The sequence below is a fragment of the Rutidosis leptorrhynchoides genome, chromosome 9, assembly GCF_046630445.1.
Source record: "Rutidosis leptorrhynchoides isolate AG116_Rl617_1_P2 chromosome 9, CSIRO_AGI_Rlap_v1, whole genome shotgun sequence".
NCBI lineage: Eukaryota > Viridiplantae > Streptophyta > Magnoliopsida > Asterales > Asteraceae > Rutidosis > Rutidosis leptorrhynchoides.
In genome coordinates this window covers 360,767,655-360,788,624 of record NC_092341.1, presented here as the reverse complement: position 1 = coordinate 360,788,624, position 20,970 = coordinate 360,767,655, and the positions used below count along the sequence as shown (strand labels likewise).

At 34.8% G+C, this 20,970-nt stretch overlaps 1 protein-coding gene across 1 annotated transcript; it reads right to left on the bottom strand.

The window, feature by feature from the left end:
* Positions 1–6,438: 6,438 nt before the first annotated feature.
* On the bottom strand, positions 6,439–7,650 carry LOC139869252 (protein TRANSPARENT TESTA 1-like). Its single transcript, XM_071857570.1, has 2 exons — positions 7,222–7,650; positions 6,439–6,834 (listed from the first exon to the last, which is right to left on the bottom strand). The coding sequence occupies exons 1-2, from the start codon at positions 7,648–7,650 to the stop codon at positions 6,439–6,441; spliced, it is 825 nt and encodes a 274-aa protein (XP_071713671.1).
* Between the last annotated feature and the right edge of the window lie 13,320 nt (positions 7,651–20,970).

Sequence of the window (20,970 nt, the reverse complement as noted above, 5' to 3'; positions counted from 1 at the left end):
TAAGAACCGATATCCTCTTCCTCGCATCGATGACCTCTTTGATCAACTACAAGGATCTCTTGTATATTCGAAAATCAATCTCCGCTCGAGTTATCATCAATTAAGGGTTAAGGGGGAAGATGTCTCCAAAACCGCTTTCCGGACTCGTTATGGTAGTTATAAATTTCTTGTTATGCCATTTGGTCTCACTAACGCACCGGCGGTGTTCATGGACCTTATGAACCGCGTGCAAACCGTATCTCAATAAATTAGTTATTGTGTTCATCGATGACATCTTGGTCTATTCTAAAAGCGAAGAAGAGCACGAACAACATCTCCGACTTGTGCTGGAAATCTTGAGACAAGAACGACTCTATACCAAATTCTCCAAGTGTGAATTTTGGTTGAAGGAAGTTCAATTTCTTGGTCATGTTGTAAGTGATCAAGGTATTAAGGTCGATCCCACAAAAATCGAAGCCATCAGTAAATGGGAGACTCCTACTACTCCTACTCACATTCATCAATTTTTGAGTCTCGCCGGGTACTATCGTTGATTCATCGAAAACTTCTCCTTGGTTGCTCGTCCTCTAACCGCGTTAACTCACAAGGGAAAGAAATTTATTTGGGCAACCGAACAAGATTCCGCATTTCAAATCTTGAAGACAAAGCTAACCACCGCTCCTATCTTGTCACTTCCCGAAGGCAATGATCATTTTGTTGTATATTGCGATGCCTCAAAACATGGTTTTGGGTGTGTATTGATGAAACGAAAGAAAGTCATTGCTTATGCCTCTCGACAATTGAAATTCATGAACGAAACTACATGACACATGATCTCGAACTCGGAGCCGTTGTCTTAGCACTTAAAATGTGGAGACACTATCTTTATTGAACCAAGATTACTATCTTCACCGATCACAAAAGCCTTCAACACATCTTCGATCAAAAGCAACTAAACATGAGACAACGACGGTGGATTGAAACTTTGAACGATTACGATTGTGAGCTTCGTTACCATCCGGGAACGGCAAATGTGGTAGCCGATGCCTTAAGTCGAAAAGAAAGAGCGGTGCCTCTTCGTGTCCGAGCTTTAAACATCACCATTCACACCAATCTCAATAGTCAAATTCGTGTAGCCCAAGACGGGGCTCTCAAGGATGAAAACATCTCTCTTGAACACTTGAACGTCCTCACCTCTCGATTCGAAGTTAAGGAGACCGGACTCCGATATTTCGCCGGAAGGATTTGGGTGCCTAGTTATGGGGATTTACGAAACCTCATTCTAGATGAAGCCTACAAGTCACGATACTCGATTCACCCCGGCGCCAATAAGATGTACCACGACCTCAAAGAACAATATTGGTGGCCGAACATTAAAAGGGACATCGCTACTTACGTTGGAAAATGCCTAACTTGCTCCAAAGTCAAAGCCGAACATCAAAGACCGTCCGGACTACTTCAACAACCCGAAATCCCGCAATGGAAGTGGGAAAAGATAACGATGGATTTTATCACCAAACTACCAAAGACGTTGGGCGGTTACGATACTATTTGGGTCATTGTTGACCGACTCACCAAATCCGCACACTTCCTAGCATGAAGGAAACTGACAACATGGAAAAACTTGCACAACTGTACATTAAAGAAATCGTAGCCCGTCACGGTGTACCCTTATCGATTATCTCCGACCGAGATGGCCGTTTTGTTTCTAGATTTTGGCGTACTTTACAAGAAGCGTTGGGAACGCATTTAGACATGAGCACCGCATATCATCCACAAACCGACAGACAAAGCGAACGCACAATTCAAACTTTGGAAGACATGCTACGAGCTTGTGTTATCGACTTTGGTAAAGCTTGGGATAAGCAATTGCCTCTCGCCGAATTCTCCTACAACAATAGTTATCATGCGAGTATTAACGCCGCACCATTCGAAGCTTTATATGGCCGAAAATGCCGTTCACCTCTTTGTTGGGCCGAAGTAGGCGACACACAAATCCCCGGACTCGAACTCATTCATGAAACAACCGAGAAGATCGTTCAAATCCGAGATAGGCTTAGGACGGCCCGTAGTCGTCAAAAGAGCTATACCGACAAACGATGCAACCACCTTGAATTTCAAGTCGATGATCGCGTAATGTTAAAAGTCGCACCTTGGAAAGGTGTAATCCATTTCGGGAAACGCGGGAAGCTAAATGCGCGGTATATTGGTCCTTTCGAAATCTTGTAGTGTGTTGGAACCGTTGCTTATCGTTTAGATCTTCAGCCTCAATTGAGCTCTGTTCATCCTACCTTCCATGTATCCAACTTGAAAAAGTGCCTTGCCGAACCCGATATCGTCATCCCTCTCGAGGAGCTTACCATTGATGACAAACTTCATTTCGTGGAGGAACCGGTTAAAATTGTGGACACCTTCGTCAAAACGTTAAAACAAAGCCGAATTCCAATTGTTAAGGTCCGTTGGAATGCCAAAAGAGGACCCGAGTTTACTTGGGAAAGGCAAGATCAAATGCAAAGGAAGCACCCTCATCTATTCGTGGATGCGGAAACGCAAGATCTCGAGGAAGAAACAACGACTACTACGCCTACTTAAATTTCGGGACGAAATTTCCTTTAAGGAGTAGGTAATGTAACATCCCGCCTTTTTCCGTTTGCTTTCATTTTGACTATTTTAAAGTCCGTTATATAATTATAACACCTTCCGTTAATACGCGTTTCTAAATTATCTCGTTTAGGTAATTCACGCACCCGCAACCGAACTCGAGGGACTAGTTTCGCCAATTGATCAAAGGTGTGACTTGATGGACTAGTCAACACCCACCACCTCTTTTCATTTTCCATTTCACTTTCCTTTTTCTTTAATACTTTCACTAAAGTCTCTCAAACACCAATCCAAAGATTCATCATCTAAATCAAATCGAGCAAGCACCAATCAAAACAAATTACATATTCGGAATCCTTGCATCTTCCTCTTCGAATCCATACCGATTACTTCTCATTTGGGTAACTTTCTAAAATCACTAGATTTTGTGTTCTTGATGATTTTTACTTGTAAAAGTGTTAATTAGTGTCTATGGCTCAAGTCTAACATGAATATGTGGTTTATATGTTCGATCTCGTTATTTTAAGCAACTAGCATGAACTTGAATTTTGGTATGTTTGATTTGGTGATTTAGTTGCTTAAATGTTGTTAGATGTTATAAATGCATGTATTAATTGTGTTACTAGCATCACTAACTTCAATTTGAGGTGTAGATTGACTTGGAAGGACTCCATAAACTTAATTGCAAAAATTGTGATTTTGGGTTAGGGTTTGATAGGAGTAAAATGGATTTTTGATGCACCAAATGCTATGCAATGTTGTTTGTAAGTGTTTAGTTGTATTGTATGCGTAATTACCTACGAAACGGCGTATTATATGTGTGCATTTAATTCCCGAATCATCAAAGTGCATTTATGAATTTGAAAGCATTTATGGTGAACATTTAATGAACTTTCAACTTGAAAATTCGATTTTTGTAAATGATGCTTTTTGATTGATGAAACGTATTTAGTTGTGTTCCTCGTCAAATTACCTTTCCAATGATATAAGATACATGTTCTAAGTGTTTACGGTTTGTGAATTGTGCTAAATTGAAGATTGAATTTTGACTTGAACAATTGAAACTGACCAGGCACCAGACCACGTTAAATGTCGCGGCGCGGCATTTGCCATGTTTGGCTTCTGACCTGCTTTGTCAAATTTCGAAAAATGTTTGCTATGCTACGCACCTCCGATTCACATGTAACTTGTTCTAATATGCTTATATATAAATAAAAACCTCAGAAAAATAGTTCGAGACCCGACCCGAACGTGTTGACTTTTTCGTTGACTTTGACCCGTCCAAAGTTGACTTTTAATCAAACTTAACCAAATACTTATGCAATCATTCTAACATGCTTTTTATACTTGTACCTTGCATGAAACATGACAATTTGATTCACATGCTATTATAATCAAGTCGTAACGAGCCATAAGACTAATTGCACACTTTGACCAACCGTATTTACCGATATTGATACAACCTATTTGTTTAGGTCAAGACTAGCGTTCGTTCTTGCACACGTTTACTTGTTGAAGTACTTTTACATACGTGCACTCAAGGTGAGATCATAGTCCCACTTTTACTCTTTTGAACTTACATTTGGGATGAGAAAACATAAACGTTTCTTTTTACTAAGTGAACACAAGTACAGGAAAACAAACATTCTACATACGAGTTTGGAACAAAATCCTCAATTCGATTATCATTAGTTACACTTGCCGGGTGTAAGCGAGAACTTATGTTGTATGGATCCATATGGGTTTGACAAACCCTCATTCAGACTGTTCGTTACCGTGTACGAATGAAATATATTTTCGAGAAACAGTGTATGTTCTAACACTATTGTGATGGGGTTTTATGGAAGGGATGTTAAGCCTTGATAATTGGGTGCTCGTGATAACAATTTTTGGAATCGATAACTATTATTTCAATGATATAAATCTTGTGGTTCATTTGTACTTACTTACTTAAACCTATGATTTCACCAACGTTTTCGTTGATAGATTTCTATGTTTTTCTCATGTCTTTGAACGATATGTGATACATGCTTCCGCTCATTACTATTGATACTTGCATTGGATGTCGAGTATATGTGCATACATGGAGCGTCTTTTGACTTTACCTAAAATTGTGTCGCATAGGTTTCAAGTATACTTATAACTTAGTATCATAACTTTTGGTTGAACAATTCTTGTAAACTTTGAAACACTCTTACATTTGAAATGAATGCGACATATCTTTGGTCAAACGTTATTTTAAAGACTTATGACCACGTAACGGGACCTAAGTAGACGGCGCCGTCAATGACGATTTTGTCGGGTCGCTACACTTTGTGAATGGTGATATTTGAAAAGTAGCCTCTCTAGTCGAAACAACTCAAAAGAGAAGTGTATCATGATATCGCTAAATTTAATGGACATGATGATAGATCATTTTTTAACAACAGTTTAGGATCAAACAAGGGAAACTAAGCCACCCAAGTGTTCATTTTTCGCAGTTGCGTAACCCGCCCTCAACTGTTGTCCAGTAGAAAACCCGGCACAATTCGAGGGCACGAGCGGTAAAACCCCCCTCCACCACTGCCCCCACATCACCATGTGCGGAAGACACATTGGGTGGAATTCAATGGTTAATAGGCAACCTTGTGTGCAATACTGCACCCCACGGGAGTCGAATTCCTGACCTCTCGCTAAGAGGGACATACCACTAACACAAGAGCTACTATACAAGGTTATGATAGCGACAAAAGATAACCTTTTATCCCGCGGTATCGAACTTGAAAATTCAGGCTGCAGTCTTTGTGATAAAACTTTCGAGGACCATAATCATCTTTTTATTCATTGTATGACTAGCAAACAAATATGGGCGAAAATATTATTTTGGTCGAACATATCATTTTCTTCTTGGTCTTCTTTGGCTAACCTCTGGGCATGGATAGATGATGTTCCTATTCAACGTAACGAGAGGCTCATTGTCACCATAATTATAATGTCTACACTTTGGAACATATGGAGATTGAGAAACAGCATAATCTTTAAGGATAAAAGCTTCCGGAAGAACCATGTAGTCGACAATATTGTAACAACAAGTTTCAATTGGATCTCCGCTAGATATAGAAAAAAATCTTGTAACTGGAACATTTGGTTGCAATCTGCTTTGTTTTCCTTGTAATTCTTGTATTTTTTTTTGTATTTTTCCTAGCTTTTCGCTAATTTTTTAATAAAATTTCTTCTAAAAAAAACAAGGTTATGATAGATCATTTAACACTTGTAATTATTTGAAGGATGACTTAATTTGAATTCCTGTTAGCTTCAAGTGTTTGGGTGAATGTTTGATTGTTATACATTACTACAATAAAGGTATTCCATTTTTTCTACTATCTGTCACAAATTGGTTTCTACTCTTGCATATATTTTGGAAAAGATGCAAATATTTTGGGATCAAGTGCCATAATTTGTAAAATTTTACTAACCATTTCATAACTTTTTCCCGCATTATATAGTAGCTTATCAGGTGTCATTACTCATTCTTAACAAAATTTTCATTTTTGAAAATGTAACAAAACACAAATACTTTGTTGAAGGGTATGACCGGAAATATAAAGTGGGCTATTAAATACGGCAGCCCAGCCCATACCAATATAGCAATTAGTACGTTAGTCTTAAATCAACCAATACCCGTTTGTTAGGGTTATACTCGGTCTTCGGATAAATTGCTGTTTTTTTTTTTTTTTTTAATTTGATCACTAAAAAAAGTGTAAAATTCGAATAAACAACCCATATCAACTTTACATGGATAAAAAACAAACAAAAATTATTATATACCAAACCATATATGAAAAAAATGCAAGAATATTATTTATTTTATTTAATAACCTAGGAAAGTTCTACCAAGTGAGATGGTGGTGCCGGAAAATGGCCAACACCAAAAGAGATAATATGGTCTTTAAGCGATCTCTTGTGCTTAAAATCCGATCCGCAAATACATAACCACCGTTTTCCGCAATTCTTTTCATGTGTTCGCCAATCGCCTTTCACAGAAAAGCTTTTCCCACACTTTCGACACGAAAAACACTTTGTCCCATGTTTCCTTTTATAATGAGTTTGAAGTGTCCTAAAATCCTTAAGTGGCTTAGACCGCGGATGATTAATGTTGTTCTTGCAATCTTCCTCGCAACAATAGCATGGTACGCCTATCATTGCTCGTGGTTGTGTTCCACGTAGTGACTCCGCTCCTTTCCTATATTCCGATCCATGACCCCACATGTGCATCTACCAATTACTAGAAATCACTTATCAAATATATTTCTACGATATAAAAATTTGATACAAATTGACTTCCCATGTCAGCTAGAGACGACATGTAAAGATAAACGTAATGGTATCTCAATTAAAATTGTGCATTGGGTACGTACAGTGCAGGTTATCATGTATATATGATGTGTGTTGATAACTATCTATATCTATATTTTATATTGCCATGGGGGCTGATACCCTGATCAGTCAAATTAAAAATTTCTAGGCTTTTTCAGGCTTAAATGTATGTGTTATGCCATCTAAGATCGATGAACATAAATACTAAATAACGTAGGTTTGCGAGTGTGTCACTTAACAAGCTTACAAAGTTTTTATATATTGAGTAAAGAGAATATTGATCACCTGAAGATTGTTATAACGAGTGAAGGTTTTATGACATATATGACAAGAGAAGTGAGTAAAACCGGCGAGTATTTGAGCACGACTAGGTATCCAATACTCAACATTAGCGGGCATTCGTGCCTCCATTTTATTTTTGTTATTAGGGTTGTTATCATTATTATTATCATCATCCTCATTAGAGCCATCATCGTCGATGACAATAACGTTATCGTTTATGGTAGGAAGCCCAATATGCAATGCTACGTTCACATTTTCATCATCCTCAATATTAATACACGAGCTTGAGTTACTTGGGAGCTTGCACGGATCGAGAGAAAGAAAGCTAAAAAAGGGTATTGTTTTCGTCGACTCTTCATTCTTTCCGTTAAAACAATTAAATGGCTCAGAAATCGTGATGTGTGGTTGATTCGAAGAAGGAAACAAGTTCATGTTTTTGTGCAAAATGACGTTGAAGAATGGGAGTAAAAAGGATCAGAGACGGATAGTAGCACGAGAGAATGAGTTTGGAATGAAATTTTGAATGATGTAAATAGGACACTAATCCTCTAAATTGGGATGTAATTAATTTGGTCTACTTTTGTAAGATTAATCTATTTTTGGGTATGTAAAGTAAAAACCTTAAATACCGTGGCCCACGCTTGTAAATGAATTGAATCAGATAGAAAGTGGCTCAAACTCTCTTGCAACGTACAACTTTGGTTTTGGATAAGAAATCAAATGTAGATTAATTGATGGAGCAGTGATTTATCCTTTTATTCATTTTTTTTTTCTTTTCAAAATGATATATTGTGATGACCCGAAAATTTCTGAACAAATTTAAACTTAATCTTTGTATGATTAACATTTTCGACACGATAAGCAAAGTCTGTAAAAATGAATCTCAAAATTTTTGAACTACTTTTATATATTTAAATACCCTTCGGTTATTTTCGACGATTCGCGAACAATTATATGTAAATAAATACATATATACTATAACTTGAAAATGTAACAATGTATTAATTATTTGATACCGTACATTAAACTTATTGGTTTAAATATCTATTTGAATATATACGATAAGTTGAAATATTTATTATTAAAATTTATTTATAAATAACTTCCAATGTGTATTTAAAAACTGATTTATGTATATTAAAAAGATATATACATATATATAATTTCAAGTTATTTAGTAAACGATAGTAACATTTTCAAATTGCTACAGTACACAAAATGCTACAGTGTTTTCGAAAATCACTATTTGCTACAGTGAAATTGCTACAGTAACTTGCTACAGTGGTATAGTTTATGGATGATTTAAGACTATATTTTGACAAAGGTACGATTCACGAAAAGTAAAGTACAAGTTTTCTCAGTATACCGGGACATAAGTCGAGTGACGACGTACGACTTATCGGAACGAAAATTACAAGTCAACTATGCACGTGAATATAATATATTATATATATAATTAATATAAATTATATATAATATATATTATTTTTAAAATATGTCGACAAGCTTGATGACAAACAATATGTGAGCTGGAAGGGGAGGCCATGCGATCGCATGGCCACAGGCCTTCAAACCCATGCGATCGCATGGTAGTGTTTGTCAGGCCACATCTATAAATTCCAGTGTTTTCGCTCGATTAAAATCACACATATACACAAATATATATACTCCGTAATATTATTTATTATTATTATTATTATTATTATTATTATTATTATTATTATTATTATTATTATTATTAATCGTATTATTTTTTTATTATTAGTGTTATTATTTTTGTGATACAAAAATAATAATGTACATAAAATATTATGACGGAGTGCTGTCCAAGTAATTTTCAAAACGAGTTTCCGAGCGAGCTAGAGTTAAGGAAAATATGGGTTATTGCCAAGGAAATTATGGGTAATGTTCGGGGGTATTTTTGTGAATCAAACCTCGTGTTTATCATCTCCGATGCGTCTACGTGCTTTCCTGCAATATTGTATATCAATATTAAACTGTGAGTTTCATTTGCTCCCTTTTACTCATTACATTTTTGGGCTGAGAATACATGCACTGTTTTAAATAACTGTTTTACAATATTTATAAGTGTGAGTTTCATTTGCTCCCTTTTACTCATTACATTTTTAGGCTGAGAATACATGCACTGTTTTAAATAATTGTTTTACAATATTTATAAGTGTGAGTTTCATTTGCTCCCTTTTACTCATTACATTTTTGGGCTGAGAATACATGCACTGTTTTAAATAACTGTTTTACAATATTTATAAGTGTGAGTTTCATTGATCCCTTTTTAATTGCTTTTGCAATATATATTTTTGGGCTGAGAATACATGCACTTTATTTTAAACGCAATGGATACAAGTACACACTAAATTCTACACCGAGTTTGAACCGAAAATCCCTTAGCTTTGGTAACTAGTAACTGCCGGTTATAAGAACTGGTTGGCGCGAGTAGTTATATATGGATCCATAGGGCTTGACATCCCCGTCTGTTCTAGGTATAGAAACCCTAGCCTGAACTATAAAACAGACGTATGCTATTTGAGTGTATCGTACATGTTGGTTGCATGTTAAACACAGGGGTACTTATTAGATAAACGTTAAAGCTTAGTTACCAGGGTGCTCAATCTTGTAGAATATTTTGATAAACGTTTCTGGATGAAACAACTGAAATCTTGTGATCCATTTTTATATAATCTATTGATAAACGTTTCTGGATGAAACAACTGAAATCTTGTGATCCATTTTTATATAATCTATTGATAAACGTTTCTGGATGAAACAACTGAAATCTTGTGATCCACTTTTATATACAGATTATGCGAAACACTAAAACTATGAACTCACCAACCTTTGTGTTGACACTTGTTAGCATGTTTATTCTCAGGTTTCCTAGAACTCTTCCGCTGTTTGCTTATATGTTAGACAAGCTATGTGCATGGAGTCATACATGGCATATTTTTCAAGGAAACGTTGCATTCACCAAATCATCACCATGTATCTTATTTTGACTGCATTGTCAATGGAAGTACTATTGTAAACTATTATTTACAGTGATTGTCTATATGTAGAAATCATCAGATGTCGAAAACCTTTGATTTAAATATTCATTTATGGTGTGCCTTTTCAAAAGAATGCAATGTTTACAAAACGTATCATATAGAGGTCAAATACCTCGCAATGAAATCAATGAATGACGTATTGTCCATATGGATTTGGAGCGATCGTCACATATATCATTCAAACTTATTTTGAATAATATTGTTTTATTTTTTCTAATTTGTGGTGTTTTCTAGAAATGTAACAGGTTTTTCAAGGATGATGCTCTTGATTGCTGAGTAGCAGCTTACTTGAAGTGTTGCAGTCTGGATTTCTTCAAGAAACCTTTGGATTATAATTGAAGATTAAATTATTATTGTTTATAATAAAAGAAGTCTTGAAGATTAACTTATTCCAGATTGGGCTGAAGTTCATTTAACAAATTTATTAGTCAAGCCCAAATTAATGAGATAAGCCCAACTCGTGATGCAAGCCCAACTAGTGGTACAAGTCTACAAGTCGAGCAGTATAAAAGAAGACCCTATCTTCTGTTTAGGGTTAACATTCTCATTCGATATTCTAGCAGCTATTGATTAATCAATCTCTGATCAATCTTCTTATTCTCCAGATTTCTATTTTGTGTTTGTGAGATCAATACACATCTTGTGTTATTGATTGAGTGTTTTCATTTTTCCTGTATACTCGTTTGATGTGAGTATAGAGTTGATAGTGGTAATTTTGGTAGATTGTGATTTATGGATTGATTCTTTGTTGTGTAATCGTGTTTCTGATTGATTAGTGAAGATTATTGTTCGTTTGTATTAAGTTTTCATGGTATCAGAGCGGGTACGCTCTTGATTGTGTTTCGATTGAAGTTCTAGGGTTTGTTCATGTTCTGGTGTTTGTTACCGTTGATTAAGGCTTCTTGAAGATTTAGAGAGTTTTCTTTGGGTTCGATTAACGACCTGTGTGTTGTGGGTGGTGATTGATATTAGAACCCTAATTTTCTCAAAATTAGGGTTAGGGTTTCTGCCTCTCAATTGAAGTCTTCAGCTGATCGTCTCTTCTTTTCTCTGGTTCTTCTTGATATTCGAAGGGGAGTCTCACGTTTATTCATATTATTTGGCTTTTCTAATTGCTTTACTGTTTATTATCTGTGTGTTGTTGATTATCTGATTTGATTAATTAATCACTGTGCCCGACTCTTGATCCAAGTTCTTGAAACTTGTGAAAACCTGATCAAGCACAGTTAAGATTAGTTAATCGATTACTTGTGTTTGTTACTCTTCTTGAGATATTACTGCTTATTTGTTTGTCTTGCTTTGTGTGTTAAAATGGGTGATAGTACTTCTGCTACACAGATTAATAAATTGGATTTTAGTGATCGACTTTATCTTCATTCTAATGACACCACTGGAACACCAATAACTTCAATCAAATTAAAAGGAACAGAAAATTATAACATTTGGAGTAGGTCAATGAAATTGGCTCTTTCTACTAAAAATAAAATGGGATTTATTAATGGTTATGTTTTAAGAAGTAAAACTGATGAGGTTCTTGCCTCTCAATGGGATAGATGCAACTCTGTTGTACTATCTTGGATTCTTGGGTCTGTTACTGAAGATCTGTATTGTGGTCAAATTTTTTCAACTAATGTTACTGAAGTATGGAATGAACTTAAAGAAACATATGATAAGATTGATACTTCTATTATCTTTAACTTGCATCAACAAATTAATACACTTAAACAAAATGATAGTACTCTTTCTGAGTATTATCATAAACTTAATACTTTGTGGAAATAGTATGATGCAATGGTGTCCTCACCAGATTGTACTTGTGGTGCAACTGCTTGTTCTTGTGAAGCAACTACATCACACAAAGAGCATAAGAAAATGATGAAATTGATGCAGTTTTTAATGGGCTTAAGTGATGAATATACTACAGTTAGAAGTAATATCTTGTTGAGAGATTCTGTTCTAGATGTTAAAGAAGCTTATGCTATTATTTCAAGAGAAGAATCACATAAAGGAATCTCAATTGATAAAATTAGTAAAACTCAGACTAATGCATTTGTGGCTCAATCTAATAATACTTTTAATAAGGCTGGTAATAATTCTGGAAATTATCAAAACAATAATAATTATAACAGAAATCAAAACCAAACCTTAAAATGTAAAAAATGCAATAAGCTGGGTCACACTATTGATAGATGTTTTGAGATTATTGGTTATCCACCATCCTTCAGAAGAAGGGTTAGTGGAAATCAACACAATGTGAATTCTGGAAATAGATCTTATTCAAATAATAGTGTCACTAATAAAGATGATTCTGTAAATGTGAATTCTACTCCTGCAAGTCTAACACAGGAACAATTGATGAAGCTTCTAAGTTTGATTACTGACAATGCAACTCCTGTTGATGCTAGTGCCAACATGGCATTTACATTTGTAAATCATAATGTGTTCTTTAATACTAATTTTAAAAGATTTTTCAATAGTCACATTAATGATAAAATGAAAAATAAAAGTCAAGGTTTGATAATTGATTCTGGAGCAAATCAACACATGACTATTTCTGAAACTGGATTAATTGAATTGGTTGATATTTCTAAACTAAATTTAACTGTTGGTCATCCAAATGGAACTCAAGCTAAAGTCATTAAAGTGGGAAATTTGAAATTATCAAATAATATCATACTTCATGATGTTCTGGTTGTACCAGAATACTGTGTTAGTTTGTTATCTGTTTTTAAGCTATCTAAAGATAGTAGTTTGACTATTAGCTTTGATGAACATAAATGTTTTATTCAGGACTTGAGAACAATGACAACTGTAGGGACTGGTAGCCAGTCTAGAGGTCTTTACATGTTTGATGAGAAAAATTTGAATAATTTGGGTATGTCTTGTAATGTATGTGTTCATTATGTTACTGCTCAACTTTGGCATGCAAGACTTGGTCATCCATCTGATCAAGTCTTAAAGGTTTTAAAACAAAAATTGAATTTAAAAGATTTTAAAGAAAATTGTCCCTGTGATAATTGCCATAAGGCAAAACAAACCAGGGAACCCTTTCCTCTTAGTGATCATAAATCACAAGAGTTAGGTGATTTGTTGCATTTAGACCTTTGGGGTCCTTTCAAAATTCAAAGTAAAGAAGGGTATAAATATTTTTTAAATGTTGATGATGATTTTTCAAGGGCTGTATGGATTTTTTTGTTGAAAACTAAAGAAGAAACCTTTGATAATGTTTTAGCTATAATCAATTTAATTAAAAATCAGTTTAATAAAAATGTCAAAGTCTTAAGAAGTGATAATGGAACTGAATTTGTGAACAACAGAATGAATAATTTTTTAAAAGCAAAAGGTGTTGTGCATCAAACTTCTTGTGCATATACTCCTCAACAAAATGACATTGTTGAAAGAAAATATAGACACTTGCTTAATGTAGCAAGAGCTCTTATGTTTCAAGGGAGTTACCTTTAAATATGTAGAATGATTGCATTTTAACTGCTTGCTATTTGATTAACAGGACTCCTTCAAGTGTGCTCTCTGGAAAGACCCCTTATTAATGTTTGTTTAAAAATAACCTAGTCTCTCTCATTTGAGGTGTTTTGGATGTTTATGTTATGCAACTGTTTTAAATCCTAAAAATAAATTTTCTAGTAGGTCTTACAAGTGTGTTTTAATTGGTTTTGGTAATCTTCAAAAGAGTTATAAATTGTTAAATTTAGAAAACAAAAGTATTCTGTTTTCTAGAGATGTAAAATTTTATGAAAACATTTTTCCTTTGAAATCTGAATCTGTTGATCTGAATTTTAATGCTGATACTTCTGATAAAAATAATTTGCATTTGTTTGATCAAATTTTTTCAACAAACCAAAACACCTTAAGTCCCAATGATGAAGGGAGAACTGAATATGATGGTGATGGTAGTGGTACTACAGGCTCCACTAGAGATGATAACATTACAAGAGATGATTCATCTCCTAGTAATGAAAGTGGTCCTAGTGATGGTCAAAGTACTTCTGCAACTCTCATGGATAACATATCATCTCCCGAGGGCAATAATTTTTCAAATATTCACACTAGTCCTGCACACAATCAATCTGTAAGGAGGTCTACCAGGGAATCTGTTTTTTCAAAGAAATTTGATGATTTTTTAGTTGAAGGAAAAGTAAAGTATGGTATTGAGAGAGTTGTTAATTATTCTTTTCTTAACGCTGAGAATAGATGTTTTACCTCTAATTTGAACAAATCTTATGAACCTAAAACTTATTTTGAAGCTTCAAAGGATAGTAACTGGGTAGAGGCCATGAATCAAGAAATGGAAGCTCTTAATAGAAATAATACATGGATTATTACTGATCTTCCTCATGGTAGGAAACCTATTGGTAATAAATGGGTTTATAGGATTAAATATAAATCAAATGGAGAGATTTAGAGGTATAAAGCTAGACTTGTTGCAAAGGGATATAGTCAAAAGGAGGGAATTGATTATGATGAAACATTTTCTCCTGTTGTGAAACATTTAACAGTTAGATGTATTATTACATTAGCTGTTCAAAATAATTAGACTCTTTATCAGTTGGATATTAATAATGCTTTTCTCTATGGAGACTTACATGAAGAGGTGTACATGAAACTACCTGAAGGTTATTTTTCATGTAATGATACTAAAGTTTGCAAGTTAACCAAATCTTTATATGGATTAAAGCAAGCCCCAAGGCAGTGGAATTTTAAATTAAATTCTGCTTTGGTTGAGCATGGCTTTAAACAAAATGTTAGTGATCATTCTTTATATGTTAAGTCAAATGATGATGTGTTTATTGCTTTGCTTGTTTATGTTGATATTATTGTTATAACTGGTAACAATGTTAAAGAAATTGACAAGTTTAAGGCTTTTCTTAAAACTAAATTTATGATAAAAGATCTTGGTGTTTTGAAACACTTTCTGGGAATTGAAATTTTACCTAATGACTCCAGTATCTGCATGAATCAAAGAAAGTATTGTTGTGACGCCCCGTACAAAACCATCGTGTACAATTCGTCAACAACAGGATCTTTACACGGTTGAATACTACATGCTGTTTGAAAACCAGTTTGCATTCATAAAAGGTAGCGTTTACAAAAGATAACGTGACACAGAGGTCATTACAAAGCCATTATTCAAATAACATAAGTTGCGAATGCAAATTAAAAGTTTCATGATTGAGACATCTCTAAGTTATGCAGCGAATATCTAACACAACAGGTCCTTAACAGCAAGACTAAACAGCTTAACAGCAAGTCTAACAGCGAAAGCAACAAACCTCTAAGCACCTGAGAAAACATGCTTAAAATGTCAACAATAATGTTGGTGATCTATAGTTTAAGTTGTAACAGTAACGTAAGGTAGGCCACGAGATTTCAGTGTAACAAAACAGTATGAAAAGTATATGTATAACCGTGGGCACCTGGTAACTAGACTTAACGTTTATAACCCCCTGAAAGTACACTTGGCAAGTGCGTATGTTCACGAAGTATTAAACACCCGTTAAATGCTAGCGTGACTAGCCCGAGTGGGGATGTCAAACCCTATGGATCCATATCTAAGATTCGCGTTCACCGGTTCAAAAACCAATTACTAAACGTTACCGTGCTAAGGGGAATGTTTATGCCGTTGTATAACCCACACACATATAAAGTTTAAGTACTCATGCCTAACATGTAAAACGTAAAAAGCGCATGTATTCTCAGTCCCAAAATAGTTAAAGTAAAAAGGGATGCTATAACTCACAGTGATAAAAGCGGTAAAGTCGGTAATGAAAGTACGCAAGTAGTAAGTCGGTCCGAAAGGTCGTCAACCTAAATCAAGGGTTACTAGGTCAGTAGGTTGTCTTTATAAATTCTAATAGTGCATAAAATAAGTTTAAGTGTCATCATCATCATCGTTCATCATCATAAAAGCTAAGTAAGTTTGACAAGAATAGAGATCGAAACAATAGGCTAACTTCGGTCAGCTGCTATGACCTCTACGTAAATCGAAAAGATGCATAGTCAGTGGCTATGGCTCCATATATGAGTCCCCTAACCGCTGACCAATTTTCAGAACCTAAATCGTCTTCGTTTGATCGTGGCGATGGTTTAAGTGCGAGTGGGTCTGAATTTTCAGCACAACGTTACAAAGGAGTATTGACTTTCGGAAGGCCATAGATCCTAAAACGTAACTCGGATTAAGACGAGGTATAAACGGAAAATCATCTAATCGAACCGAAATAATTGAAAATAAACTTTCTAGTAGCCTAGGTGGTCTGATCAGATATGCAAAAACAGTAGGTAAGTGCTCCGGTGGGGTTCTTAATGCTTGATGCTCATCACGGTTCTCATCCTTGATGCTTGTAGCTTCAAGTGTACAATTCGTTGATGGATTAGCATCACCTTGACTAAGATTCCACCATCAATACAGAATATGTTAAGACCAAGTAAGGATACAACTCAATCAAGAGTCTTAGATGGATGATGAACCAAGGTTACATCATATCCTTAGTCTTAACACAAATACAAGTCCTATTTACAAACAAAGTTACAAACTTTACATCAATCAATCAAGTATGAACATGATATAAGTCAAATGAAGTGATGGAACCCTAAGCTAGAGAGCTTGGATCCTATTCACACAAGTTACAAGGTTGCAAAGCTAGAAAGCTTGAACCTTTATTGTTCTTGAAGATCTTGAAGCATAAAGCTTGGATCTTTAAGTTACATGAAGATAACAAACACAAGTTTGAATCTTTTTAACAAAATAACAAGATCATAAGCTAGAAAACTTAGATCCAACAACAAGATATGAAGATTCAAGCTAGAAAGCTTGCATCTTGGTTGTTCTTGAAGATCTTGAAGCATAAAGCTTGGATCTTTAAGATACATGAAGATTACAAACACAAGTTTGAATCTTTATAACAAAATAACAAGATTAAAGTAAAAATAATCTAGATCTACAAAGTTGGTGGAGATTCAAAGCTAGAAAGCTTGAATCTTCCATGTTCTTGAAGGATTCATGCTTGAATCAACAAGATATAATCAAGATCAAGGCTAAAGAGCTTGATCTTCCATGATGATGATGATACACGAATTAGAAAGGGAAAGAAGAAGAAAAAGATCAAAAACTTACAAGTGAGAAATGCTAGAAAGGAAGTAAGAGAGTAAGTGTGTGTGAAATTCAAATGAGAGCATGTGTAAAATGAGAGGAATATGGCTAGTATTTATAGGCAAAATTTGACATGGATTGATGAGGTGGAGGCCATGGTGGCCGTGATTTTCAAAGGGGGAGGGGGAGGCACCATTTTGCTTTTTGGTTAGTGGCTGTCTAAAGTATGTACTTATGCTAGGATCCCATGTAACATTATGGATAATCCTTATCCAAATGCTAATATGACTCATCTAATTAAATGGGCATTTATTTTATTTATTATGGGTCACTAGTAAATAATACTTGGGCTAATTAATTGGGCCACTAGCTAGTGTAGGGTGGGCTAAGGTCCAATAAGGTAGAAAGTCCAACAAGACTAACTATTGTGATCTAGTAAATAATTAATTAAAATTAAGCATCCAAAAACCCAGGTAATTATTATTATAAAATAATAATTAATATTTCGCAGTCAAAATATTCCGATTACGACAAAAGTCAAACGTGTGCGCAGTCCGCGGTTTATTCGAAACGTCAAGTAACGCTAACGGTTATAAAGGCTTCCGGTGAACAAGTTAAGTATCCTACGTACTCTAAGGCACGTTTTAACATATAATTGGAAGTAAAACATGTATATAAATATTCCAGAGTATAAAGTAGCACGGTACGCACAAATACGCAGTTTCGCTAAAATACAAGGCACAAAAGCAAGTCGAAAAAGTCGGGTCGTTACATTACCCATCTGTTAATGGAAATTTCGTCCCGAAATTTGAGGAGTGACTAAAAATGGTACCATTTTTGAATAAGAAGGAGCGTATCGAAGTTCCGAGAGACTCGAGGGCTCAGAGGTGAGTTAATTGCCTTGAAAGGTACTTCGGCGCATAACAGTAAGAATAGGTATATGCCTTTAATTAAGTCCCTTGTCCTAAGAGATCAACAAATTGATTTCGTTTCTGGTTAACATGTGTATGCCATCTGAATATATAACCACAAAAGTAAAGATGATGTTTTTAGCCTTACAGGCATCTTCAGTAAGCTGGATGCATGAAATGCATCATGAACGTTACCAAACTCATCTAAAACATTAAGCGCTTATGTCGCAATACAAAGCTGACTGGTAGGATGGAAAACATGGTGATCATAACCATGCGATTTGATGTCTAGATAGTATTAGCCAAGGGTTTCACTAATTCCTTAATTTCGGAAGAAGACCACAGGCAGAAAGAACTCGGTATTTAAGAACGTTTCATTTGACTATAGGAATTGAAACTGAAAGTGACTAATCGAACTTATATGCAATGCAAGCCATAATTATTTATAGTGCCTTCAGGACGGTCTAAACGAACAATGAAGGATATCACCCAGTTTACCATACTGCAGGTGAACTTATCCTTAGATGGAATGAAAGCACAGTTCCATAATGTAACTTTATCCTTTCAGTTACATGTTGAAGTTAGGGTTAACATTAACTAGAACAACATATAGTTGCAACCAACGAAGGAAGGAATGTGTAGAGTAACCATATATGTGTTACATATGTTTTAAGCAGTCCCTTCCAAGAGGATAACAAGATTCATAGATTCCTAAAGTATTCCATATTACATTTTCAAAAGAAATTTGCACGAAAGGTGTGATCTTTGAACCAGGGTGAACTCTTCGAGCGGTTTGTTCTGAATTTATCCTTATACTTAAGGGGGTGCGCGGATGAGAAGATATGTGAACCCTTGGTCATAAAGAACGGTTTACTCTAAGTGAAAAGAATCTCAAAAACGATTCCTTGTACCTCAACCTACTGATTTATCGGCCCGCATTTTTGCCATGTCTAACCTTAAAAGGAAATATTCTATGTGCGCAAAGACTTCCCAACAAATTTTATAAAACTGCCATCCAAAGTGGCTCAAGAGTTTTTAACAAGGATTTTAATAATAAGTTTCATCCCTAACGGAGGGCGAGAAAAAGTTTGGTCCATACATGGTGTAGTCTAATACGAAAACCTTTAATAAAATCAACCATGGAAGTTTTGAAAAGCCTTTAAAACGTTTGATGTGACAACATAAACGGAATGAAGTTCCTAGAAAATTTAGAGGTATATATATAACGTGCGCCATTTTGCACAAAACTATATGACTTAAGTAAAACAACTCAATAAAGGAGTGATTTTTAAATAATTTGGAGGTATAACTTAGTATGTACTAACCAAAACAAGTAAGGGTAAATTTATACATATATGATTTTATAAATCGCATAAGTGACAGAAAAGTTTTTGGTACTTTCATTTGTCCATAAATCTCGTGAGGACCGCTCAAATAAACAACGTGTAAAAATCAACTTGTAAAATTTTGATAAACATAGTTTTTCGTATTTCAGAGGTTACGAGTTGAAAAAGGTCGAGTGAAAAATCTTTGAATCATCGGTTAACATGTTACTAGGTAATGAAAACTAATGAATTAAATGTAGTTTTGATGATTATCAGGGACTTAAGTCTTTGGCCCAAAATGTTCACGTGCGAAGCCTGTTGCTAAAAAGTGAGGTATGAAGGATAGAATATGAGGATGAGAAGTTAATCGCTTCTTGACATTGCAAGATGCTAAACAGGTTATGACTAACATTAAAGTCGGAATACAGATGGTGTTAATATCGCTAGATGAGAATCTCTTGGAATAAGTTAGGACTTCGAGTTATGTAAGAAAGAGCATCGTTCCAACAGACGTGGCAAATAAGATCCTTAGGGTAACGCAGTAATTTTGAATGGTTTAAGTGTTAGTGGATGCCCGAAGGCTCTGCAGGATGTGGTAGTAAGTGCCTTCACCACATACACACACACATGAATCTCTCAATTTCGACAGTTGTAAAGTCTTCATGATGACTTGGATACTAATAAGCAACGAAAAATTTTATATAATAAGCAACGAAAGTTTATAGAAATCGTTTAAGGTGACAACGTAAGAAAAGAAACGAAGTTCTTAGTAAACTGGGGTTATGTACAACACGTACCATTCAAAGTAAGATATCTTTTGAATAAAAGACTTGATTTGTAAAAGTGAAAGTAAAATTTCATATGTATTTGTCAAAGATAAGTAATCATTTACTTTATTTTATATAACATATATGATTTCAAAAATTTGCATGAATGGTAAATAAAATAAATTTACTTTTATAAAACTTTGAGGGGATCGTACCGTAAAATAGTGTGTGAAAAATTTTGACAAACAAAATTTTCATATTTCGAAGGTGACAAGTTGGAAAAAGATTGATGAGGATTGAGTAAAAGATTTTGAAAATTTCGGGTGATCTTTGAGGTAATAAAAACCATTGAGTTTAAATGTAGTTGATGACTATTGGTAGGGCATAAGTCTTTCGACTAAAAATGCTTAAGTGTAAAGTTGTTGCTTATAAGTGAAATACAAAAGGGAGAGTATGAGGATGAGAATTAACCTCCCATTGATTCGGAAAATTTTGAACTGGTATAACTAATATTAAAGTAAGAAGGATGATGGTGTAATCATCATCAAATAAGAAATCTCTCAGAATAAGTTAGGATTT

What these genes read in the sequence shown, in the direction of transcription:
- LOC139869252 (XM_071857570.1), bottom strand. Translation starts at nt 7,650, where the DNA reads ATGAACTTGTTTCCTTCTTCGAATCAACCACACATCACGATTTCTGAG. An exon ending in CTCGTTATAACAATCTTCAG is followed by an intron (nt 6,835 to 7,221) that starts GTGATCAATATT and finishes AGTAATTGGTAG; the next exon opens with ATGCACATGTGGGGTCATGG.